The sequence below is a fragment of the Telopea speciosissima genome, chromosome 3 (assembly GCF_018873765.1).
Source record: "Telopea speciosissima isolate NSW1024214 ecotype Mountain lineage chromosome 3, Tspe_v1, whole genome shotgun sequence".
Lineage (NCBI taxonomy): Eukaryota > Viridiplantae > Streptophyta > Magnoliopsida > Proteales > Proteaceae > Telopea > Telopea speciosissima.
The window spans coordinates 5197250-5224596 of record NC_057918.1 but is presented as its reverse complement, the minus strand read 5'-3'; the positions used below and the strand labels follow the sequence as shown (position 1 = coordinate 5224596).

General features: G+C 39.2%; 3 protein-coding genes and 1 non-coding gene across 4 annotated transcripts; all 4 read left to right on the top strand.

Moving 5' to 3' along the window:
* Positions 1-4133: 4133 nt before the first annotated feature.
* On the top strand, positions 4134-6151 carry LOC122654731 (leucine-rich repeat receptor-like serine/threonine/tyrosine-protein kinase SOBIR1). The gene has a single exon (XM_043848953.1). The coding sequence runs from the start codon at positions 4160-4162 to the stop codon at positions 6140-6142; it is 1983 nt and encodes a 660-aa protein (XP_043704888.1). The 5' UTR covers positions 4134-4159; the 3' UTR covers positions 6143-6151.
* Positions 6152-9228: 3077 nt separating this feature from the next.
* Positions 9229-11250, top strand: LOC122654020 (leucine-rich repeat receptor-like serine/threonine/tyrosine-protein kinase SOBIR1). Its single transcript, XM_043847993.1, has one exon. It carries the CDS (start codon positions 9229-9231, stop codon positions 11212-11214), a length of 1986 nt encoding a protein of 661 aa, XP_043703928.1. The 3' UTR covers positions 11215-11250.
* An 11027-nt stretch (positions 11251-22277) lies between these two features.
* Positions 22278-22349, top strand: TRNAT-UGU. Its single transcript has one exon. It is a non-coding gene; the product is annotated as a tRNA-Thr (tRNA).
* A 1481-nt stretch (positions 22350-23830) lies between these two features.
* Positions 23831-24244, top strand: LOC122654017. The gene has a single exon (XM_043847990.1). The coding sequence runs from the start codon at positions 23831-23833 to the stop codon at positions 24242-24244; it is 414 nt and encodes a 137-aa protein (XP_043703925.1).
* Positions 24245-27347: the final 3103 nt, after the last annotated feature.

Below are 27347 nucleotides of genomic sequence, written 5' to 3'. Positions count from 1 at the left end.
TTATCTGCTGCTGTACTGATACGCTCTATTTTGCTGCTGTACATATTTAGATGTTTGACACGTGTCTCTAACTGATCCAACGGTCACTTAATCAAATTGAAAATTTGTTTTTTTTTTTTTGTCATTTTGCTTTTTAACTTTTCAGTTTTTTTACTTTTGTTTTTCACTTTTTTTATTTTTACCTTTCTCTCTCTTTCTCTCTCCTTTCACGAGACCTTTCGTTTCTCTCTGGTCTCCGGCCACTTTGAAGAAGTCTCCGCCGATGATGGAGCACCTGCGATGTGAAGAGCTAGGATTTCCCGTGAGGTGTTCAGGTCCGACCTTTTCTGTCTCCAACAGCTTTCGTCTATCTCCAGCAGATAAAAATCCATCCATATGGTGCTTCCCACTTGCCACTTGCCATCAATTGTGAAGTGTGAAACCTAGTTAGTTCCTTGGGGAGGGGAGGGGAGGGGAGGGAGGGCGGGCGGAGGGAGAGTATTCATAAATTCTTGGTTCTTCTGGGTTGACTTTAGGTAATATTTGACGATGATGTCCACTTCTTCTATGATAGAAGTGGTGGGGAGGAATTATTGCCTTCTTTGGTACTCTGAATTTCACTCTGCGGCAAAAAAACGATGTGGCGCTTTGCAAGAAAAGGACCCTCTGGGTTCTCAGCTAGTGCTACAGCAGAGGAAGTCACCCAAGGAATAGATGGCACTGGTCTCACTGCCATTCTTACTGGTAATATTTTATTTGGGTTTCCATTTCTTACTTTCTCAATCTTTTAATTCAATTTTTTGATCGGTTAATCTGGGTATTACAAATACTCTTTTTTTTGTTGAAAATTTTGTCTCCCCAGTTCTTACCTTGTCTCCATCCGCCCCGGGGGGGGGGGGTGTTCAGTTAAGAGGTTATTATGGTTTGTTTGGTACTTAGCATGCTGAGAACAACAGCCTCTTGTGTGATGGGAGGCAGGACTCTGTTTTCTTATTTGATTTTTGTTTTTCATTTATTTACCCTTAATTGAAGCTGGTGCGTGGTGCTGATTCTGATTTATTTTTTCCCATGTAGGAATTTTTTTTTAATGGTTTGATTTGATGGGAAGTGGTTACAATTATGGTTGAATTCTGTGTTTCATGGCTGTTGACTGCTCATAAATTTAACAGAAGGGACCATCTGTTCATTTGAATTCTTGGGAGCAGCAGAAAGTAGTTCTTTGTTCCCATCTGTTACATACTAAAATATGATGGAGTGTTAGTGGAAGGGGTTGGATAAGGAAGAGCTTGCATCAGACACATGCCGTGCAAACCAGATAGAAAATCAACTGTTAGAGCAGATCTGATCTCAATTGCAAACCAGATCTGCCGTTCTCCTCTTGAGATTGGGAAGAGTAGAGATAGACAAAAGCTGTTGGAGACGGAAGAGATCGGACCAGAACACGTCGCCAAAAATCCTAGCTCTTCACATCTGCTCCATCACCGGCGGAGACTTCTCAAAAATGGCCGGGTACCAGAGGGAAACGAAAGGTCTCGTGAAAGGGGAGAGAAAATGAGAGAGAAAGCTAAAAATAAAAAAGTGGAAACCAAAAATAAATCCCTGAAAAGTTAAAAAGCAAAATGACAAAAAGAAAAAGCAAAATTTCAATTTAGTTTAGTGTCCGTTGGATCCGTCAGAAACACGTGTCAAGCATTTAAGTATGTACAGCAGCAAAATGGAATGTGTCAGTACAGCAGCAGATAAAAACCGATTAGGGATACCTATACGAGAACTCGAGAAGGCCATTACGATTAGGGAAGTAAATGGATCGGATTCGGCTCAGATAGTGCTATATCCGCATCCGCATCTGCATCGAATAGCTTTCGAACGGATTCGGATCAAATATTTTATCTTTTTACATATAAATATAGCTTTTCGGATAGCTATAATAGCCTATCCATATCCGCATCCGTTTAGCTTTCGGACGGATTCGGATAGTGCTAAATGGATACGAACATAGATACGAAAATGGATTTTGGGTATTTATTTACACCCCTAATTACGATACCAGTACCTTGATCCATGTGGTGAAATCCAACTTCACTCATAAGGGCAAAATTAATATTTTACTTGGACCCTGACTAGCCATGGTACCATCAACTGCATTATCCTCACTAAACATGCAAGTGTAGGGGTACGTGGCTTTCATACGGCAGATCTAGAGCTTTACACATCCTCTACGGCACACATCCCACGATTGGGCTGACACAACGCGCACTGCCCAACCATCATTAGATGTGCCAGGAGAGGATCTAGTTTAAGGATGTCAATTGGGACAGTTCCCGGTATTCGGGATGGGTCTCTACCGGTACCAGTACTAAATGTGTCAATCCCAGTACCGTCCCATTTAGTTAACTAGACCAAATCTAGGTGTCGGTCTCAATTAGCAACGGTATGGGATAGTACCGGTTCCTAAACGGTTCTTCAATGGTTTCTAATGAGATGGTTTCATTAATAGTAGTGTTGTAGATGTATTAACTATTATGAGATCTATGGCATTCATTACTTTTGAAAGCAACTTAGAATATGAAACTATGATGAATTGAATTTCATGGTTTTACTTCTTCAATTTCCTTAAGATCACATATAAGTTTCTCAAAGCGACGACTAAAAATTAATAAGGATGAAATAAATAAGTCCATATACACTTTTAGTGCTATTACAAAATAAATTTATAAAAATAGAACTGAAAGTCTATTAGTTGAAACCTTCATAAGAGAAAATGCCACCCAAATACATCAAACTCCAGCCATAAAACTAGATCAAAATAACATGAAATATACTCTTTGAATGGGTATTGATAGTTATGGTCCCATCCGATAGAATTGTTATCGTCTACGGTTCCTTGACCGGTGCGATTCCCTAGTGCCTCTCACAAGAGGGGGGTGGGACATAGTAACAATATGTTGAACAGTAATCGAATGAGAGTAAAAACTTATCTTTCTTTTTCTTCAATAGAGGTATCTGGTAGTAGGGGAGAATGAACCAATCCTCAACAATGACTCAATCTTCAAAACGTAAGATTGATCAACCCTCCTCACTAAAATAAAAAAAAAGATTGATCAACCCTGTTACTGACACTTCGGATATTGTACGTTTCAACCCCCAAGATAAATGAACCCTCTTAAGAAATCACAAAGGTATTGCACTCACTCTCACGATTACTCAGAGATTCCTAAGGAATGTTCAAAAATTTTGAAAAAACGAAGTAGGGAGAAAAAGACAATCTAGTAGAGAGATTGGTCTTCAATATGAATTTTTGACTGTCAGAATGGGGTTTTTATAGAGAGGAAGAGACCCTCAACGCAACATAAAAAAAAAACACTGGGGTAACAATTAAATACCATCATCCTCCTCTCTAAACATATATCTGTGTGGGTAAGTGGTTTTCATACTTAATGTTTATCTTAATTTTCATTTTTTATTTATTTATTTTTATTTTTATATCTCCTAACCATCTATCATGTAGTGTAGTTGATAGACATCTAACAGTTGTCTGAAAGAGGGTAAATATATTGGTCCCCTCACCCTCTCTCTCTCTCTCTCTCTCTCTCTCTATACTCTTAATTATTTCTGCACTAAGAGGGGACCACTTGTGTTGCTTCCTCGCAAAATCGTTGGATTTAACATCATCACAACGCGTCGAGCTCTCTGCACGTACTTCACATTTTGGGAATTTCCAGGATATTTTTTCCAAAATCCACTCTCAATTGCTACGAAGCAGAAGCAACGAAGAACATTCACAGAAAAGATACCGAAATTCTTATGTTGTCTGCCATGTCGTTGTCAGTGGTCTACTCCAACGTCAGAAGAAGGCGATCCAACGGCACTAAATGATCCGTAGACTTTCAAACCAAACACTCCAGTAGAAATTGATTCGAAAATTCAAAGCTAATGCTGAAACCTATAATACTTTACTGTTGATTCTGTTGACTCAAGACCAACAATCCCTTGCCTTCAAGTTTTCCACCCGGGATATATCACTTTATAAAAATGATGCAAATGGAAAACACCATTGATCGCAGGTGTAAAGTGCAGAGCCCAATTCTTTTTGAATCAATTGTTTCAATTTTCAATTTCCGGGTCTCCAGCGTCGCCGCCGCGTCTGGAAGCGCTCTTGCTGCTTCAAAACAGCCCCGCAATGGCTTCCCCTGTCGCCCACTCATTTCAACTGTATCTCTTTTTCCTTGCCCTAGTTTGTCCCCTCTTTGTGGTCGAAGCTAATTTAATTCTCCACCCTTCGGACTTGGATGCTCTCTCCACACTTTGGACCAGATTCAGTTTTATCACTCCTCAACTCCATAGTTCAGATTCAAGAAATGGAAATCCCTGCTATGAGATCACAGGTATTCACTGTGAGAAGAGAATCTCCACTGAGTCGCCGCCGGTTCTTCGAGTTACTCAGATCTTCTTCGAATCTCGAGGCCTCAACGGATCTCTCTCTCCTTCCATCGGACGGTTGTTGGAACTCAAAGAGCTCTCCTTGTCAAACAACTACCTCGTTGACCAAATTCCATCACAAATCGTTGATTGCCAGAAGCTTGAGATCTTAAACCTTCGGAATAATCTCTTTTCCGGCAAGGTTTCATCGGTGTCCTCCCTCGTGCGTCTCCGCTCTCTTGATCTCTCTTCAAATAGGTTTTCTGGTGACCTGAATTTCTTAAGATATTTACCCAATCTTGAGAATCTCTCCCTCGCTGACAATTTTTTCTATGGAAGAATACCAAATTCACTACGATCTTTCCGAAGTCTTCAATACCTGAATCTTTCGGGAAATAATTACCTCCAAGGGCCCGTCCCAACAATTAACCAAATTGGCTATTTTGACTCCCCCAGGTTGAAGATCAAAACCAGAACTATTAGTCTCCCCAAGCGCTACATATTGACCGAGAATTCCTCAAAGAGTAATCATGGAATAGGAGGGGTTGCTATTGCACCATCACCATCGTCCACTAGTAAATCAAAATCCTCCAATGCCGAGGCTCCATCCACTTTTGCATCCCCCAAACATCATACGAGCGAAAGAAAACTCAAAAGTTCGATCACCGGCTTCTTTTGTGGTGCTGCTGCAGGGTTAATATCGTGGTTGACACTGTCAATTTTGTTCAAACTACTCTCGGTATGCATCAGAGGCAGAGTGAAAGGCTCAGGCCCAGTGATCTTCAGTCCCTTGATCAAGGACGCCGAGGCACTAGCCTTCCTCGAGAAAGAAGATGGGTTGTCTTCGCTGGAGCTCATCGGAAAAGGAGGCTGCGGAGAAGTTTACAAGACCGAGCTTCCAGGAAGCAATGGCAAGATCATCGCCATCAAGAAGATACTTCAGCCTCAGCCTCATTTTCAGCAGCCCACCGCTACACCTGAGCTTGTAGACGAAGATAGCAAATTCCTCAATAAGAAGCTCCGGCAAATCCGATCGGAAATCAAAACCGTTGGGCAAATCCGACACCGGAATCTCCTTCCTCTTCTAGCCCACGTGACCCGCTCGGATTGTCATCTACTGGTGTACGAATACATGAAGAATGGGAGCCTACAAGACGTATTGCATCAGGTGTCACAGGGGACCAGGGAATTAGAATGGAAAGTGCGACACCAAATCGCCATTGGAATCGCAGCTGGTTTGGAATATCTGCACATGCACCATAGCCCACGTATCATCCATAGGGATCTGAAACCTGCAAACATACTCCTAGATGACGAGATGGAGGCTCGGATCGCAGATTTCGGTTTGGCCAAGTCCATACCCGATGCCAACACTCACGTTACCACATCCAATGTGGCAGGGACGATGGGCTATATAGCACCAGAGTATCACCAGACCTTAAAGTTCACGGACAAGTGTGACGTTTATAGCTTCGGAGTGATGATGGCTGTACTAGTGATGCGGAAACTACCGTCAGATGACTTCTTCCAAGAGACGGACGAGATGAGTTTGGTCAAGTGGCTTAGGAAAGTTTTGACCTCGGATGACCCAACAAGGGCCATTGATGAGAGTCTGATGGGGAATGGATACGAAGAGCAAATGCTACTTGTTCTCAAGATTGCTTGCTTTTGCACCGTAGACAATCCCAAGGAGAGGCCCAACAGCACCGATGTTCGATGTATGCTCTCTCAGGTTAAGCCATAAACGACATTTGAAACATACTTTTATTCTTAATAAAACAAGGTAAGTAATTGTCTGATCAAAGACTCATTATATAGCTTCATAAAAATAAAATAAAAAAGTCATTGCATAGTATATTATAAATATTCACCCACCAATGGAGCATCGTAATTACTGCCCTTTTATAGTTTGAATGTCTAAAATGCCCTTGGCACTGTTCAAAAATCTAACAAACATTGGTGGATGGAGAGATTTGTGAATCTAAACTATGTCTGTATTATTCTATCGCATTATTAATCAAAAAGTATATCTTTAAAAAAAAAAATAGAAGGTTCTTTGAGCAAGTGGCATAACGGGAAGTGCACAAATGAAGAGTGACGAAAATGTTTCAAACATGGGAAGGAAGCAAGGTTATTTCATGAGAAGAGTAAAAGATAGAGACAAAATACTACATGTATGTGTGTGAGAGAGAAGGAGGATTCCCACGCTGTCAGTATGTAAGGATTCTCACACTCCACACCCATCATGGTCGGGAATTGATTTTGTTAACAAGAAGATCCACATAATTAAAGAAGAGAGAGAGTGCCGTTATCCCCACAATCTTTTTCCCTTATCTGTAATTGTGAGAGAGGTCCATTTTTAACGCCAACTCTGTGTAATTACCTATATGTAACAATTGTCTCCAAGTTTAGTAGGTCCCAAAAATTCTTTATTCACCTATGGTGAAGAGAAAATCACCTAACCATAGAGATCTGACCCTTTGATAGCATTGAAAGAAGGTCGGAGTTACATGGAATCCAATCACAATGGTGAAGGAATCCTTCCTTCTCCAAGGGTGATGGAAAGGAAAACTTAATCCAGTTTAACATGTATTTAAGATTAATTAATACTATGGGAAAAGAATGTTGCATGTTCTCGTGGCACTTACGCTTAGACACAGGAGCAGCTTAAACTACCTTAGCCTTTTCTAAAAATTTAAAAAAAAAAATCTCATTCTTGTTGATCCCCCTGCATGCATTCTCCTTGGTCTCCATGTTGGTGCAGGACTGTAGGGGCTAGCTAAACAACCAAGCAACGATCTCTTGCCCTTAATACTTATAACTAATTATATAAAGGTTGTATTATAACTAAAAATAAAAACTAAGGGTTACATGTCAAAGAAACACTTATATTTGAGTAATGAGACTTGAAGGTCCTAGATCGTTAAGGAACTGCAAGTTTGCAATCACGTTATGACATACTTACAAAGAAGGGAGAGAGAACGTTGAGAGGTTGCATAGTGTGTGCTAGCTCCTCCATGTGTCTATCTCTCTCTCCTCCCACAATAAGGGAGACTATATGTCATTTCATAGGAGGGGAGGGGAGGAGAGAGAGACAGGGAGGTACTAGTGTACACTACGCAGTTTGTCAGCATTATTTCTCCCAACAAAGAGTGTAGGGGTGTCAAAACCTACCCCGAACTAATAAAATTGATTGAAAAAATCCGGATCAATTGAACCGATTCTTATTAGATTGATTTTGGACTGGGTATGACGGGACTGACTAAAAATCGAACTGCATTGAACTGGTTGATATCTAGACTGAAACCGATAAAAAAAATTCACTGAGTATGAAGTTATGAATAAATAAATGAATTGATTATCCATTGGTTTCAATATTAGTGAATTTTTTCTGATTGTAAATGGAATTGTTCCAAAACAATAAGAATGAGGTTATGAATAGGGAAAATGATTTGTAATAATGTTTCCATTGATTTCGTTGTGTACTATACAAAACTAGTTATAGAAATTTAAATGAATAATTTGATAGCAGGATTCATTTTCTAATTTCAATATTAATTATCTTCTCACTCATTAATTATCCATTGATTTCAATATTAGTTATCTTCCTCTTACAATGATAAACAATTATTTTATTTGTAATAATGATTATGTTACAAACTCTATTTATCTATTGCTTTCAATATTAGTTATCTTCCTTTCACAATTTATTTTCCGTTGATCCGATTATAACATGAACATCAAATCAATTTCCGTATTCATTTTTGTTTACTTGTTTGATTTGGGGAAGATGGTTTAAATTGTTTTTATTGAATCTTTTCTCACTGTAGGTTATGAATGTAAGATTCCGTTGTGGTTCAAGCTCAAACATAAATCGATCAAAATCGATATTAACCCGAAATAAACCGTAATCATATTAGACTGATACTGAGACAAATTGAAAACCGAAGTTTCTTAATAGTTTGATTTTGATCTCACTTATTTGTAAACTGAAACCAATTCAGCCCAGAGGAAACCAGGCCGGACTGATCGACCGATTGACACCCCTATATGAGTGTTTGATAATTTAAGTACCCAATACCATTAAGAAATCAAAACTGAACCATCCCATTACTTGGTAAGCAAATCTTAATTTTGACACCATATATAAGAACGTGACGACTTGTCTGCTCCTTCAAGTCGTTGTAGACTTCTTTGTGGATATTTAATTCAAGACAGACTCGAGAGAGCGATGGTTGAAGACTGAGACCAGAAAGGGCTGCAACGAGGAAAAAGGGAAAAATAAAATAAAAATTGGGTCAATTGACCTTGGGACCACTGGATTTACAATCTATCACAAGTCAGAGTTCTCAGTCCAAACTGAACCGCATGCATTTTCAAAGAATTGGAGAGCATTTTTATTCCCTGCTACGAAACAATGAAGAACGCCAAAGAGAAATCTGTCTTCTCTTTCATCATGTCTTAATAAGCGGCCTGCATCAGAAGCCTATCCAACGGCTCTTAATGATTTATTGACTAACTACCTACACCCCAGTACAAAACGGATCCGGCTCCGACGGGGTTGACTGGACCCCAATAATATAACGAACCTTTACCCAGAGAATACGGCATGGTTGGGTTAGTCTCGGCCCTACTGGGCCTGTTTTCCAAGCGTGATTGTTTATAAAAATGCAAGTAAATAGAAAACACTAGTCAAAGTTTGATCCGCAAGTGCAGAACCAATCCTCTCTCTCTTTGGGTCTTTGGTTTTAATTTCCAGTTGAAAGGGAATTCTGGCATCGACGCTACCTGGAAGAGCCTTTCGTGCTACTGCTGCTAGACAGTCCGATAATGGCTTCCCTTGCAGTTCAGTTTCAAGTGTATCTCCTTTTCCTGGCCCTAGTTCATCCCCTCTTTGTCGTCGATGCCAATTTAATTCTCCATCCTTCAGACTTGGAAGCTATCTCCACACTCTCGATTGATTTTGGTTTCCCCATTCCTCAACTCCATATTTCACCTTCAAGAAATGGAAATCCCTGCCATAAAACCGCAGGTATTCACTGTGAAAGGAGAAACTCCACTGAATCGCCGCCGATTCTCCGAGTCACTAGGATCGTCCTCAACTCTCGAGGGTTCAACGGATCTCTCTCTCCTTCCATTGGATGGTTGTCAGAGCTCAAAGAGCTCTCGTTGTCCAACAACAAACTCGTTGACCAGATTCCTCTCCATATCGTTGACTGCCAGAAGTTAGAAGTCTTAAACCTCCGGAATAATCGTTTTTCCGGCGAGGTTCCATCGGAGGTGTCCTCCCTCGTACGTCTCCGCTCCCTTGATCTCTCTTCCAATAGATTATCTGGTGACCTGAGCTTCTTAAGGTATTTTCCCAACCTCGAGAGCCTCTCTCTCGCCGACAATCTGTTCCGTGGAAGAATACCAAATTCACTTCGATCTTTTCGAAATCTCCGATACTTGAACCTTTCTGGAAATAATCACCTCCAAGGCCTCGTCCCAGCAATGAACCAAGTTGGGTATTCCGTCTCTGCCCGGTTGAAGACTAAAACCATAACCAATAGTCTCCCCAAGCGCTACATATTGGCCGAGAATTCCACACAGAGTCATCAAGTAGGAGGCATTGTAGTTGTAGTTGCACCATCACCATCACCCACTAGTAAATCTAAATCCTTCGATGCTCAAGCCCCATCTCCTTCAACTTCGTCAGCCCACAAAGATGGCAAGAGCAAAAGAAAGCTCAAAGGTTGGGTCATCGGGTTCTTTCCGGGCCTTGCTATGGGATTGTTATCAGGGCTTATAGTGTCTCTTCTGTTCAAATTGCTCTTGAGATGCATCAAAGGTAGAGGGAAAGACACAGGTCCAGTGATCTTCAGCCCCTTGATCAAGGACGCAGAGGCCATAGCCTTCCTCGAGAAAGAAGACGCTCTGTCTTCCTTGGAGCTCATTGGACATGGAGGATGTGGAGAAGTTTACAAGACTGAGCTTCCAGGAAGCAATGGCAAGATCATTGCCATCAAGAAGGTTCTTCAGTCTGAACCCCAACAGCCCACTGATGCAACCGAGCTTGTCGATGAAGAAAGCAAGTTACTCAGTAAGAAGCTCCGGCAAATTCGATCGGAAATCAAAACCGTCGGCCAAATCCGTCACCGGAATCTCCTACCTCTGCTAGCCCATGTGCCTCGCCCGGACTGCCATCTACTTGTGTACGAGTACATGAAGAATGGGAGCCTACAAGATGTACTGCGCGAGGTGTCGCAGGGGACAAGGGAATTAGAATGGGACGTCCGACACCGAATCGCCATGGGAATCGTTGCGGGGTTGGAATATCTACACATGCACCATAGCCCACGCATCATTCATAGGGATCTGAAACCCGGAAACATACTCTTGGACGACGAAATGGAGCCCCGGATAGCAGATTTCGGGTTGGCCAAGGCCGTACCAGATGCCAAAACTCACGTGACCACAACTAACTTGGCAGGGACGGTGGGGTATATAGCACCGGAGTACCACCAAACTTTGAAGTTCACGGACAAGTGTGATATTTATAGCTTTGGGGTGATGCTGGCAGTGTTGATGATGCGAAAACTACCGTCGGATGACTTCTTTCAAGAAACGAACGAGATGAGTTTGGTCAAATGGCTGAGGAATGTTTTGACCTCTGAAGATCCAAGGAGGGCCATTGATGAGAAGCTAATGGGGAATGGGTACGAGGAGCAAATGCTACTTGTTCTCAAGATTGCTTGCTTCTGCACCGTAGACAATCCCAAGGATAGGCCTAATAGCACAGATGTCCGGTGTATGCTCTCTCAGATTAAACCCTAAAGCACATTTGAAACAGCATTGCATGATCAATGACTCTGTATGTTGTATAGCATCTAGTTTATCTGCACCCGCAGTGAGGACTGAGGAGGAATCTCCCCATCCAATCCCAGTAGTACTATCAGGTTGCAATTAGGAAGGGGCAATTTTGACTTTATCAATAGAGTGTGAAGTGCAATAATGATCCAAGAGTCCCAATCAGATGGTTACATCACCAGTACTATAGACAGATTTCTTCTCCACGGGTGAAGAAAAACTTGGTCCATATGTAAATATGTATATCTATATTCTCCACGGCATTATCAATTAAAATTGATGTAACTGTCTATTAGGTGATTAGCAATGATAGATGTAATTATAAAGTCTATCAAAGAGAAGTCCACAGAGTCTAAAGACTGCTCTCCAGTTGTAGACTCTTGCATCAAACTCCCAATTCACATATGCAAAATCAATCTAAACAACTTTTCAAACCATTCTATGCATGTATCATTTGCAACAATCTAGGATTCTTCATTTTGAATATGATTTTTGAGGAACAATATTAGGATAATGTAGGAGGTACAACTTCTTCATAGAGGGGGAAAGGTTCATTATTTGCGAACAGGTTCTATGGGTTTCACCTAGGCAAGAAAGAGCGAATAATTGAAGGTATGCATATGTGTATGTTGCACAGTTGAGCGAACAGCATGAGCTTCCCATCTGATGACTGGATATTTGGCCTGGGTATTGATCCATACTCCGGAAGCAAGTCCTTCCACTCCTATTTGAGTAAACGGTTGATGGCCTCTCATAATTGGATCTGGTATTCTAGTGGAGAAAGGAGAACCTGAATGCCATTAATTTATTATAGAAAAATAGTGTAATGGAACCAAATTAAGTACCAAGAGAATAAAGGGCATCTTTAGTCATTTAGAAGAAATAAAAGCCTTGAATTAAGGAGTCATTTACCAACTCAGAGAATAGAGGTGCCAGTGCCCCCTTTATCAGAAACAGGGGTCACCTATATCACGTCCCTATTAGTTCTACTTCTCTTCATTTGCCTGTAACCTTATGGAGCCTAGAAGAATCACACATACAATATAATGAGGCTCGAGAATATTTCCATTAAGAAAACATAGGAGATACAAATGATCCAACATTACAACAGAATTCTAAGGATACATCACCTCCTCGCATAAATAATTAAAACAAACTGTATATGCATGGCATAAAACCTAAACGTTAAAATGTTTAGACAAAACCTCATATGTTTGATGAAATAAAAACTGAATAGGACTGGAAATATAGAATTGTGAAATATCTTTGCTTCAACTAGAATATGTACATAATTGATATGGTAGCATTACACCAATAGATTCTGCATGTGATTATAATTTTATCTCAACAAATGCAATTTATGGAGAAAAGATGACTTACAGTTGACATAGGTACATCCAACAAGAATGATATATTGAAAACAACAAAAAATGCTTTTATAGGCTGACATTTACGAAATACTGAAATTGTCTTTCTTCTTTTTTTTTTCTTTTTTTTTTTTTTTGGGGGGGGGGGGGGGGTTTAAAATAGTCTTTGTCAATTCTGTGTGCCTTTTTTATACAGGTTTTTAAGCTACAACAATTAGTTGGAGATGTTCCAACCAAGAAAAAATTAGTTGGACATGTATAGTGGTAACTATCAGATATTTTGAAACTAGTATGCATGTTAATGCTCAGATAAACAGAGGGGTCCAAGTCCATGTGTATTACTTTTATCCTATGTATGAAATCATTCTGTCATAATTCATTGGTGTGTTCCTCTATAACGCTTGCTTAGAGAAAGTTCTCTTTATTTATTTCATTACGTAATCGTTAGGTTACAATTGATTATAACTATTAAAAATCAAAATGAATGTATGTATGTATACACACACACACACACACACACACCAATAGGAACTCAATTTAATGTGGTAATTGAAATTTATATATTAATTATATTATGTCTACATATGATAAACAATAAGAGACGGATAACTGAAACCAATAAGAAACCACAAGGGATTGGACCAATAACTTATCAGTTTCAATTTTCATTTTAATGACCAATATCTTATCGGTTTGGATTCATTCTGGACTTGATACTTCATAGTGCTAAGGGCCTAGTTCAGCCCAACCAACCCCGAACCGACCAGAATGAGGGCGAAAGCCCTCTGGAGGGAAGAGACCTAGAGGTTTGAACTCTTGGTTCATAGCATTGATCCACGCATAATCAATGGGGTAAACAACAAACCTAATAACAAGCATTGGTTTCATTGATTCTTGACATACATAACAGATAGTGGAAGAACAACTCATTTTCCTGTATGGAGGAGAAGACATACATTGGATAAGCAAATTCAAGACGAGGGCAAGAGCAGTCGCACAGGCAGCACGTATCCCATTCAAGATTTCAAGATGGTATACGTGGGGAAGAGCAACCCAAAGGAGTGAGTGAGGAGGAACATTCACATCATCATCATGGAGAAGCTGAGCTATTACCGGGATAACCTCACAATGATCTGGTTCTTCTGGATCCGGCTGGAGAGCATGTGGTACTCCAAGATGCAGCACGACAAGACCATTGAGAACGACCGTATGATGCAGGAAATCATGACAATGCTCAACTTCGACGGCAGCCAGCAAGGATGGGCATTGATAAGGGATTGGCAAACATTGCCAAAGCCAAGGGGAACATGATCTTGAACTGCTTCAAGGAGTACAATAAGTGGAAGGCATATGTTGATGTCAAGGGTTTCATTCAGGCACTCAGTGATCACCTAGAACAGCTGTGCACTCTGCATCACTGCAGTCGCCTCATCCTGCCGGGTACTGGAATGATCCCTGGGATGGTGGTCTAACGAATGTGGCAGCATTATGGAGAAGTTCGTCATGTACAGCTGCTGCAGCGGTTAGTTGCAGCTCTCACACCATTACCATGCTCCAACCTATACAACAACAATTACTATTATATGCTATTGCAGCTCTCTAAACTCGTTATGTGAAGATTGATTTGTGGATAAAAACTGTTTTTCTTTGAAATTCGAGCATCAAGAATATCCTCTCATTTGATTTTTAATTGTATTTTCTTTCTTATTACATCAGAAAGAGAGAGGCGAAGGGAAATGGAGATCAAGAGGGTCAGAGAAAAGCTACTGCAACAAGCCAAGCAAGAAGATTCTCTGGCATAATTTTCTCATTTATCAGCAGTGGCCTTGCGTGTGAACTTCCAATTTTGTAATGGTGTGCTATAGTTAGATTAAACATTTCAAACTGAATAGTTTGACAAGTCTACTGGTCCTCTTCTCTCTCCTTCTCCATAATATGTGATACAAGGAGTCCATCTGGTCCTGTAACTAAGCGATCAACGATTCGACATAAGTTACGTACCCATTTAAAGATCTTGACTTCTTCACTAAACATAGGGGTCCAGGTGTGTTGCTTCTTCTCAAAATCGTTAAAGATTTCTATGTAGATAAGTCGTTCCAGAGTGTGGGATAGAGATGGTGGGAGCAGGGAAAGGCTACAAATCAACGAAAAACCCTAAGACAGAGAAATTCATGTCTTCTCTTTCATGTCATTGTCAACAGTCAAACCACAAACCAATTAACTGAGTCCAAGCAGATCTGAACCTGCTCCACCAAGATTCTCCAATATCCACAAATCAACCCAAATTCCAATTACAACAGTGGAAAAGAAATTCATAGAATTTTAAACCCCCCCCCCCCTGCTTTGTCAAAAGAATAGTCCTTCCAAATTGACATTTCCAATCTCATCAACCCAAAAATTCTACGAGTTTATTCCTGTGGATACCGATTCAGTCAAAATAACTCATAGCAGGGACAAAGAATATGGTGAGCAAGAATATTCAAAAATGTCATTCCGCAAAGTGATGACCATATCTCAATGGCCAAATCACAACCCAAAACAATTGGTCAGGTTTTCTCAAAAGTTTGATCCTCCAGCCTACAACTATTGGGATTACCAACAAGCTTGGTACAGGGCATTTTATTACCAAAATTCACCTCTTTTTCATTCGTGGTTCTTCCACTTTCACAAACAATCCAACGTGTCTTTTCCATATTGGTTCATAACATGGTGGAATTACTTTGGGGCCACAGAACAAATTCTCCTAAAAGAAGTCCAGGAAAGATATCAAACCTTCAAAACTCATTTCAAATACACAGAACAAGATTCTGTTTTTATGCAATCTGAAAATCTATATTAAGGATCTCAGATGCAAGCAGGCCCAGCCGCCCAATAATCAAATCTGTGATCAGATCTAAGATAAAGGATGCAATTGCGTTGTTAAGGGAAGAAATCAGATCGATGCAAGGGGAGGGAAGAGAGATGAGATTGATCTTCCTCGGAGGAAGAAGAGAGTAGAAGAAAACAGAAGAGAAGAGAAGAAATCAGGTCTGGGATACCAATCCCGTATGCACTATTCAACAACACCAAAACTTAAAATATATATATATATATATATATAGACCTTCTAAAATTCCTAATTTGACTCATATTCTTCACTCAAATCATTTCTAATTGACAGGGGAGTATTACACATATATATAGACCTTCTTAAATTCCTAATTTGACTCATAAAAGGACTCCTAATCACTCTAATTCACTTAATAAAGTAAATAAACTCAAAACAAAACTCCATAGCTATTAAGTATCCTAATCTAACTCAAACACTCAACTTAACTACTAATCTCATGTACTAACTTTATCCCCACTTTATGGGCTGATAAATTAGGCCCATTATATCAATAAACCCAAAATAAGAAACCCAAGGTCCATAGAACCCAACCATAGGCCAAAAAAAAGTCTTTTGGAGGTCCAATTGACCGAATTGGACAATCTTAACTGCACCAATTCCCCCGATGTTAAGAAAAACTCGTCCTCAGGTTTTGTAGGACAAGAATAAAAGTACTCTGTCTGCAACTTGAAGAAAATCCAAAATATGAAGATTTAGAGTTGCAGTCACGTCTGAAAATTTGTAGGGAAGAACGAACTCATGATGAGGAATGGTTTTTACTCCATGGATTTCAGGCGTTGCTTGATCCACAATCTTCTCATTTTTTGTTGTCGTTTTTAGCTGTTCTTTTTTATGCTGCATCACCGGTGTTGTCTCTTTCAACTTTGAGCAAACTTCATCAACTAACCCTCGAAGAACAAATGTCTGGTGCATGTGAAAAGGTTGTAGGATACACAAATTTTTGTTGCAATCAGTGACACCTCTTCATTCTTCCAACCACTCTCAACCCAATTTAATAATGCGTGGAGAAGAATTAAACACTTCACAATAAGCACCATCAGAATATTGAGAAATGGAGAATTCAACAAAGACGTCATCCCCAAACTCAATGATGATCTAGTTGGCCTTTGATAACATCTCTACCATAGATCGCGAGACGAAATTGTCGCTTTGCCCTCCATCAATAAGCAAAATACCAAGCTTTCTGTTGGGCAAGCGAACTCTAAACTTTAACACAAAGAAATCCATGGCCAGGTTTGCTTTAATTCCAATTATGCAATTTGAAAATCCAGATTAAGGATATCAGATGCAAAAAAGCTCAATAATCAAATCTGTGATCAGATCTGAGATAAAGGAAGCAACAGCATTGTTAAGAGAAGAAATCAGATTGATGTAAGGGGAGGGAAGAGAGATGAGATCGATCCTTCTGGGAGGAAGAAGAGAGAAGAAGAAACCAGGTTTGGGATACCAATCCCGTATGCACTCTCAACAGCACCAAAACTCTAGGGAAAAAACCCATTTTCTTTACTCAAATCATCTCTAATTGATGAGGGGATGTATTACATATATATATATATAGACCTTCTAAAAATCCTAATTTAACTTATAAAAGGACTCCTAATCACTCTAATACACTCAATTCCTAATTTGACTCATAAAAGGACTCCTAATCCTTCTAATACACTCAATAAAGTAAACAGACTCAAAACAAAACTCTATAACTATTAAGTATCCTAATCTAACTCAAGCACTCAACTACGAATCCCGTGTAATAACTTGATCCCCACTTTATGGGTGTATGAATTAGGGTGATAACATCAATACACCCAAAAATAAAATGCCCAAGGTCCATAGAACCCAACTATTAGCCAAAAATAAAGTCTTCTGAGGCCAATTGACCCATAGACAATCTTAACTGCATCAGTTTTTCCTCTTCTTTTCTTTTCCAACCTTTTAGTAGCCTGGATCCTATGTGGGACTACAGACTCTTTCACAATACTCCTCTTCTACAACCAACATTCGTATAAAAGTTTAAGATCAAATGATGGCATTCCTTCGTACCAGACTAAGAATCCATCACGAATTAGTTCAAGCAACACCCAAACAAAAATCACAAAGGAATCAGTGATGATGTAGAGTCCTTTATTGCTAAAAATCATAGTTGTCAAGGCATTGTCTAGGTGTCCAGGCAGCTTTGACTGGATTGATACCTTGGAAGCCTAGTCGCCTTCTTGGGTCGCCTTACTTTTTGTCCACCTCAACCACTTTGGTTCGCCTAAGCGCCATGACGACTATGCTAAAAAGTCTCGTGACGTGGCAAATATTGCAAAAATAATGAGTCACTGACCTGCATGGGCCATTAAAATAGAATTTTACCTATTTAAAAAAAAAAACAAAAGGACAATACCTCCTAGAGACACTCATGAGACTATATAAAGAAGACAAGAATGACGAACCCACTACAAGTGGCAATAGCGATCATACAGAGCAAATGACAGATAATGAGGATCCAACTAATTATTTACAAAGCAATAAAGATGACTGCTATGGGATCATGTTCTCCATAGCAGGTTCTTTTTGGGGATAAAAAAATGATGAGCACACACCACAATCACAATCCACACGAAGCACAACGCAATCACTTAGCACTGCAAATCATCCAATTGAGATCTCTGATCCGGACCCTTCATCAGACTCAGATGATTCCTCCTCAAAAGAAGAATTTTAATAAATTGACTACAGTCTTCCTATGAGAGTCTTCATCTTAATGGATCCCTAAAAGACAAGAGTCTCAAATGAAGTCATCAATGTCCAAAGGGATTTCTATCTCTACAATGTCCTCAATATGAAGCCAACAAACAAAGAACACAAAAAGGCCATCAAAGTCTCTGAACAAGTTTCAACAGCATCCTTAGCACAAAGAGAGATAACTGGAAGGTGGTCCCCATCGAAGAATAAATAGAAGGGAAGAACAAAATTATTTGGAGAACTGGATCAAAGAAAATTAACAACTAATCCAAATAAATCATGATCAGGTGACATGGATAAAAGACAAAAGCACAAAAAGAGGTATAAACAAAAGAATGAAGGTGAATCAGCAATTACATCAGCAAATGACGTTAGCAATGACATCAACAGGGTTAGTTGGTGCAACCACCAGTTGGCACTAAATCATCTCAATCTACCAAGCATGTGGCTATAGTGGCAACTAACAAGCAAGTTACATGGTTGCCAGCAACCAGTACAAGATTCTCTAGCTACCAGCAAGTTCACATGGTTTCCTACCCGTAACCTACCTACCAAGGATTACATGTCCACTTATCAAGCCTCAAATGTCTACTTATCAAGTCTCTAAAATGCCTATAAATAGAGTCTTCATTCTTTCACACAAGTAGAGGAGAGATCAAAGACTCGAGTATTCAAGAGCCTTGAGAGCATTGTGAAAACGAAGTATGAGAACAAAAGAATTGAGCGATTACAAATCCTTCTCTATCCATCCTTCCATCCCATCGTTGTATCTTCAAGTATTAAAGGAGTCATTCCAAGCTGTTTCAAGGTTTCAGTCAAAAGGTAGTTTAAAGTTACATTTCTTTTAAAGTTTAATCACCCAAGGCTAGGACATTCTAGATGTCTTGAAAATCCCTCGTTCAAGCGGTTTTGACCCTGGCTGAAACCGAGATTTTCCAAGTTTTGATCAAAACCAAGTATTTTCTGGGCAAAACTCGACATGTCATGGGCTGATCAAAACTGGTCGAAATTGATCTAAACTTGGTATTTTTCAGTCGAAACTATCGAAATGTGTGAAATATGGTCGAAAGTCGATACGAATTAGCGTCAACTCAAGGTTTCGTCTCGGTTTCTATAAAAAACGAGATATCGACGGAGATTTAGAACTATGCCTTCATTTTACCTGTCTTAAGAAAGGAACAATACACAATGGATCTGTCCATCAACTGTCATGCTATCAGGCATATGGCAACAAAAGAGATGTCAGGATCTTTCAGGACAGATCGCATGTATACAAGAAAATAAATACCATACAGTTTACAAGTATTGATGTCGCTCATCAGGTTCCTGCAACTGATATACTAGCGGAATACTTGGGGATAATATAGTTGTGAAGAAGTTTAGGATTGCTTAGTCTACCCTTAAAGAAATGATTGGTGTCCTTTCCTATTCTCCTCCCACTTCAAACTTAACTTTGATGGATTGTGCATTGGGTACCTTCTAGGATCAGTGGAGCATTCAAAGATTGGAATGTAAGTATCATGGGCGTTTTTTTTTACAAGTTTTGGAGCTGAGATTCGATCCAATGCCATTACACACTATTGGTTTTGGATATCGTTAAAAAGAGATCCCAACAATATCATCAACAGCATGCTCCTTAGCCTCCAAGTCGAGAACTTCTCTCCTAAGGGGCAAAACATTAAAACGTGATGTCCTAAATACATATACTATCTGTCCATCTTTAACAAAGTTGTTCTATTACCATCAAGAAGGGAAGAAAAGGAATTTGACTCTCGAATTTCCAGTTTCCAGATTCCACAGAAAAATGCCATGAACTCTTATGAGCATGAAATGTAACAAAGGCTGGAAGATTAACCTAATACAATAGATGGATCTCTACATAGGCATAAAATTAAAAAAAAAAAAACATCTCGACAACAGAATTACACCAAATAGACATGAAATTTAAGAATAAAAATAAAAGCCTCGCCACAACAGAATTAAGCGAAACGTTTTAGTTGCAGTTTAGCGTACCGATCCAAGCGGCGCAGAGCGTGAGAGACGAAAATTAAAATTATACCGCGCCGTCCATATTATCGACACTTCCATTTCCTTCACGTTCTGCGCATAAAGGTGAAAACAAAGCAAGAAGATTGAAAGTGGAGTTGGAAGTTGGAAAATGACTACATGAGAGATACCCGAAAAATAGGAAACAGAGAAAATTGGAGAGAAACTGACCTAGGGCTCTTCTGCTCCAGACGAACTTAAAAATCGAGTCATCTCCTGGCAAATTCAATATATAAAGGGTTTTTTAGAATTACCACCCCAAAAATTTTACTATTTACTATTACCCTCCCCCCAAAAACTTTCAAACAACTATTACCCCCCATGTTGTAAACTAATTACTAAATGGACCCCACTGTTACAGACCCATAACGGTGGGGGTTAGTAGTGATACAAAACCGTTGTCACAAATTTTTTAGGACGAAAATACCCTTGGTCAAAAGTGAAATAAACCTGTGGAGTTTATCCCTTCCTAAGCAACAGTTGCAGGCTTGCCAGTGCGAGTTTGACGAGTTTCCACTCTCCATCTAAAGGTATTTGATTGCAGCATGTCTTCTCCCTTCTCAGTTGATTGGAAGGCTCATTCAAGTCTTTGTGAAACCATCTTCTCCAGGTTTGCTATTTTTTCCTTTTCTGGATCGATCCATTAACTTGGGTTTTTTATGATTCTTATTGAATGAGTAGTTCAGATTTTTATAGTAACAGAGCTTGATCAAAGAGGGTATCTCATGTTCATATTAACATTAATGGAGATCTGTGAAATGGCCGACAAAGTAATGAATCTCTTTTACATCCCTTTTGATTTTTTTTTTCTTCTACTTCATTGAAGACCTACTGTACTACACAACCCACGGTCCACATGTAGATATTCCTCTGCTCTCACACTTCTAAAGGGAAGGAGAAATGAACAAGCCATGATAGAATAGAAGAGCAAACCTGATTATCGATTCTCAAAGTTCCAGGTTGCAGATCTTGTGATTCTCGTCTGCAATTACTACGTTACTTCCGAAATAAAACAGATCTGCTTGTGAAGATCGATCATCAACGGTTTACACCAGATCTAAACCTTCAATCCTCTACCATATTTGAAGTTTTATTTAGAACAATAGGGCATTGCGAGTCACGGTGACTGAAAATCAAGTTTGGGATTTCGGAGTTGGGAGAATGGAGTCACGGGGACTGAAAATCAAGTTTGGGACTTGGGCGTTGGGAGAGTGGAGAAGAAGAGTCACGGAGAATGGAGAAAATCGTGTGAAAATGTTTCACTGAAACCCTATTTAGCCATATATGCCCTTTTTATCCATTATTTATTATTTATTTATTACCGATGCATTTGATCCCTTCCAAGCGGATGCAGCTTGCGGCAGCAGTCTTGCGAGTCTCCACTCTCCAATGGATGCAGGCTTGCAAAGGCATTTAGGGTTCGAGCTTGGTTTGGGAGAAGAGGAGGGCTGAGACGAAGTTCTTCTTCTTCCTTCGGTTTGCTGCAATAGGTGAGGTGGAGAGGATGAAGTGAAGAGGGCTGAGACGAAGCCGAAAATCAAAGGGTTTATTTCACTTTTGACCAAGGGTATTTTCGTCCTAAAAAATTTGTGACAACAGTTTTGTATCACTACTAACCCCCATGTTATGGGTCTGTAACGGTGGGGTCCATTTAGTAATTAGTTTGCAACATGGGGGGTAACAGTTGTTTGAAAGTTTTTGGGGGGATAATAGTAAATAATAAAGTTTTTTGGGTGGTAATTATAAAAAACCCATATATAAATCATAAAACCAACCTCACGAATACATGGAATCCAAATGAAATTAATTACGTCTACGAAAGAGTGACGTTTAACGGGATCAAAGGTGTTCTCTATTGATTAATGCTCTACCCCTACTCCTATAGTCTTGTGGAGTGTGGAGGGAACTTCGACGATGTGGATTTCTGATAAGAGAATTTGAATAAAAAGAAATAAATTTTAGATTATTGTAAGTAAATATATTCCTTCTAAAACATCTCCGCCCCTATAGCTCAGTGGTAGAGCGTCAGTCTTGTAAATTGAAGGTCTGTAGTTCGATCCTGCATGGGGGCAATTTGATTTTCTAGTTTTGAAATCGGCCGCTTTGGGTAATGACTCATTTTAGCCATGGTTGAAAATCCCAGGGATTTAACTGGGGCTTGTCAACTTGAGTCGAGTCAAAATTTTGAAAAACATGGTCAAGAGTCATATAGACTCGACTAGAGTAAAACAAAAGTATTTTTACCCACGTCATGATAAACTTGGCAAGTTTTCTCCATTTTTTAAATAAATCAAATTCACTTAGAAATCGAGTCGAGTAAAATAGCAAATCCATATTACATAACATTATGAAAACCTCAACTCCCTTATCTTATTTAGTGGTACAAATTCAAAATGCATTGATATGTGATTCCTTGATCTTGTTTTTCCTGAGTTTTCAATATTTTTCATTTATTTTAATTAAATTATACATAATTATTACAATGGGGAAAAAAAAACTCATCTTGATCAGACTTTATAAGGCTGAATCACTAGGGCTATGTTTTGAAACAAAGAAAAGAAAAGAAAAAATTCAAAAAAAATTGAATTTGAGAGGAGAGATAGACGCATAAATTAGGGCTGCAATAGGGTCGGGTTGGATCTGCTTTATAAAACCCTAATCCAACCCTAAGCGGCTAAGCCCCTTTAGTTGGGCCCAAGCCTGACCCGACCTTGACTCAAGGCCTGAAAAATCCAACCCTAACCCGCCCTCAAGGTTAGGGCGGGTTGACCCTGATTGGCTCTGATTATGGGGAGGGGAAGGAAATGCATGGTCTGGAATGGACCAAGGAGAAAATGATCAATTTTACATAAAATAGCACTATAATAAAATGTATTGTATCACTTATTATTTTCATATATAATATATTGTATAACAAAATGCGGGTGATGTTTAAAGTTTATAATATATAATTGTATATATTATATATTATATCAATAGTCCAACTTAAAACAGGGTCAGGCCGATCGGGTCAGGTTTAGCCTGAGGTCTCAACCCTGGCTCAACCCGACCCTAACTCAGAGCCAAAAATTTTCAGCCCTAACCCGCCCTCAATGCCAAATATCAGCCCAGGCCCTATTCAGGTTCAAGGTGTGCTCGGGCTGATAGGGCCAAATTTTTTTTTTTTTATGAAAAAAAAAAAATTCATATATTGTGATTTGTGTCAACATAATTTTTGTCTTTTTTGTTTCCTCGGCTCCCAAACACAGCCTAGATTTTTTCTAATTGACGATTCAAGTCGGAAAACCTGTTTTCCATCTATGTGGATCGCAAGTTCGCAACTCGGAAGTCAATTAAATAGTGAACCACTGTACCCGTATTCGGAATGTATCAAAATTGAGGCAGCCTTTTCCTTCTTGGCCTTGGAGCCTCAGACCGGGGTGGAGTAGCTCCGTAATTGGGAGATCATCGTAAGGTCAAACACCGAAACCTAATTAAATTGGTTCGCATAGGAAACAGGGATTAATACACATCAGTGTATTACAGTGTGAGAGTCTTCGTTTCTAATCTCACAATGGCTGGTTTTCTGCATAAATTCGTGAAGAAACCTTCGGCACTGAGAATCATCTCAAGCTTCAACAGCTCTCAACCATCAAGCCTGGCGGCTCCTTTTGTGCTTGATCAAACCGATCATCGTGAAAGCAAACCTGAGTATCTCTGTAATTCACACCCTATATTGGCATCTATACGAGGAGAGAAACCAACCAATGCGCAGCCCTCCTGGATCTACCCTAGTTTCCCGTTCGGGTATTGCTTAAGTCATGTTTCACCGACAGTATTCGATACTGTGGTCTCTGAGGATGCAGAGGACGTCGTGCCTGGTAACGATCATTCTGTTTGGGCTGATAGTGTCAAGAAGAAGAGGAAGAGGAAGATGAACAAGCACAAATACAAGAAGTTAAGGAAGCGTTTGCGTCGAAAGACCTAGTTTCATATGGTGAGAATTGATTTTTTTTTTTTTGAGAAGATGGGGGATGTTTGGCGGCCAAACTTTTGCTTATTCGTTTATTTTATGTACTTCTGATTATTGGTTTGTGTTGGAAAAACAATTTGGTTCTCTGCTGCCCTTATAAGATGGAAAGGAATTCTGCTAGTCTACACAGAGTATTCTGTTTTTAAGGAGTGACTGTTTGGGAATATTTCATTTAGTTTTGCCCATAGCTTTTGACTATTTTTATGGGTTGTTATGATTATAGAAAGAGGTCTTATGCTCACTTAGGTCACCTCAAATTCACCTAAATTTAACCCAATTTGTGAGTTTGTACTGGCATTATGCTTGCAATAGATTTGTGCATTTTGTGCCCTCTATTGCATGAGATCAGGAAGAAAGCATGTCTATATAGTTATAAACGCAACTACTTGTACATGAATGAGCGACTATACTAGTACTCATGTTCAATGACAGGCATTGTAGCTTTTGCAAAGTGGGGGTGTTGCTCTACTAGTATCTGCAGATGACTGGTAATAGTAATACTGGAATTTCTTCTTTGGTTGTGGAATATTTTTTATCTACCTAACCTTTTTCTATGCGTAACAAACTCCATGTTTTCATAGATTTGTCAGGTCTCTAGGATTCGGCTGTGTGTAGTGGGTGATGCGCACATAAGTCTCTTTGTATTAATCAATTAACTAAGATAGTTCAAAAGAGAGGCTTTGTCACAATGGTTGAATGTTTTATTTTGCAATGTTACCTATATGGGTGTCAAAATCTCCATTCATGATAATTTCTAGTTAAAGCCATCTCTGCAAGGCATATTTTCTTCTTGTTTGATGATATTTGTTCTGATCATCAATATTATTTCAGACCTTAGGTTTTTGTCTGGATGATAAATATGGTTATTTAATTTGAATGCTGCGGCTGGTACAGTAGGTAGCATTTAATCCTAGCAGCCATAACTGATTTGTGGATGGACTTGGACCTCCCTTAGTGCTATTAGAAAATCAACTTGCTAAATTCAGTAGACACACCCTTAATAACTTGGCAGGGTATAATCCTATTTGTAGTTATTTCCAGCTATTTCAAGTTGGAAGAAAAGGTGATTCACTGATTTTATTTGGACTAGCATGTCATGCAAACATTAAGAAAGCTGCTGTCCGGGGAGGGTAACAAGCATCCAAACATGACTCCTATTGATGATGTCAAGTTGGTGCAATGTTTCTTTATTTTTTAAGAACTACCCCTAGTAACAGGCTTAAATTGCTTCCTTCCATCTCTTTGAGTTGTTGGAAGGTGAATTTTAATTGTGAGAGTGAAAGCAATACATGGGAAGTTTTATGGTGGGGACTTTCCTATTCTTGAGTTTATTTGGTGGAAATTCTACATCACATATTTGTAATTCAGGGCTTCGCACTATTGAATGGGTGAGAAGTCCTTGTGTCATGCAAAACGGTAAAGAGCTGCTGTCCATGGGAACAGTTGGGTTCTAAACATTTAATGAAACCCTGGGGTTCCAAGTTCCAAATCCCTAATTCTGGGTTGCTATGGTCCCAACCTAATGTTAGACGCCCAAATAATTAAGATAATGACAGTTTTGTAAATTGAGAAACAGTTGAACGCTTAAGAAAGTAAACTAGTATTAGGCCAAAAAATGGCTTTTCTGAAATTTAAAATTAGAGGGGATAAAACAGTAGTAAAGCTCAGGAACTAGTGGCTTTTGTGTAATACAGGAAGAATATAGTCTTCACTGAAATCCAGAGATAGAGAGGGAAGAGAGAAAGCAGTCAACCAACAAGCTTGCTCCGCACGCAACTCAGCAACTGTTCATTTATTCACCTTCAATTCACTGCTCCATCACTTGGTTTACATTCATATATATAAAGAGAAAAAAAGGGATTCCCAATCACATTCTAAAATAGGAACTGAAGAACTGAATTGAATTCAAACTAGGGAACTACTGAAACAGACTCTCTTACTAGTTCCCATAATATAAAATAAAAATTTGACTTAAAAAATAACCCAAACAAAAAAGTACATCCCCTAAGTATTTTTTATTTGGGGACCAAAATCCTGGTTTGGATTGGTTTAAGTTTCCAAATTGGGTCATACCAATCTAGCCACAATAATGCTACTTCATCAACATTACTCCTATTGACAATGTCAAATTGGTGTCATGTATTTTTTTTTCCTTCAATAACTGTGGGTTTGAATCTACTGCAGGGAAAATGTAGATCGTAGTACTTTGTACAAAATTCAATACCATATAAAAATTAACCCTCAGCAATGTTGATTTTCATGCTTTATCCTCCTTAAGGTACTCATATATGTTTGTAAGACATCCTCTTAAGAGTTTTGTTCTCCAAAAGGATGGATCTTTCATTCCAATTCTTGGATTTCAACTGGTGAGTTTTTTCCCTTGAACTTGTAATTGGTCCTTTAAGAAGCTTTCAAGCCATTTCCAGCCATGTTCTTCGATCCAAATGGAGCTTGAAATACCTCTTCCAGGTCCTGTGATCCTCTATCTCTCCAAGAAACCATCCAAATCTCTTTCAGGATCAAAAGTTTCCCAGTTTATAGAGATGACCTCTCCAGACTGTTTTGTTGATATCTTGTGTTGCTCGTGTATGTTACAATGTACAACAATGTTAAAACTAATGCAGGATCTTGGAAAGATAAGTGTAATTATGGTAGTGTTTCGAAGGTTAGGGTGACAAGTGGTTTAAAATAAATAGGAGTGTACTGTTGGTATTTTGGTTAATTGAGATGGTTGTGGTCTCTGGTTTGAGAAGACTATAGGGTAGGTTAAGGGATAGATTAACAATAATTGGTTGGTGCTTGGGAGGGTTAGGATTTGGAGGATTAAAGGGATTGTTTATTGGTGGTATATAAAGTGACCTGTTTGATAAATATAGGTTCTTAGTGTAACCCCTTCTACATAATGTAGGAGGGGTTCAAGTAAGAACCACTCTACAGTAGGATTGTTAATAGTTGCAGCAGATCATCGTAATGGAAGAAAATCAGATTTAGGAGGTAAACACCAAAATAGAAGGTAATAAATACTAGGCAAATCAGCGGTGAGAATGGGCTCTAAGGT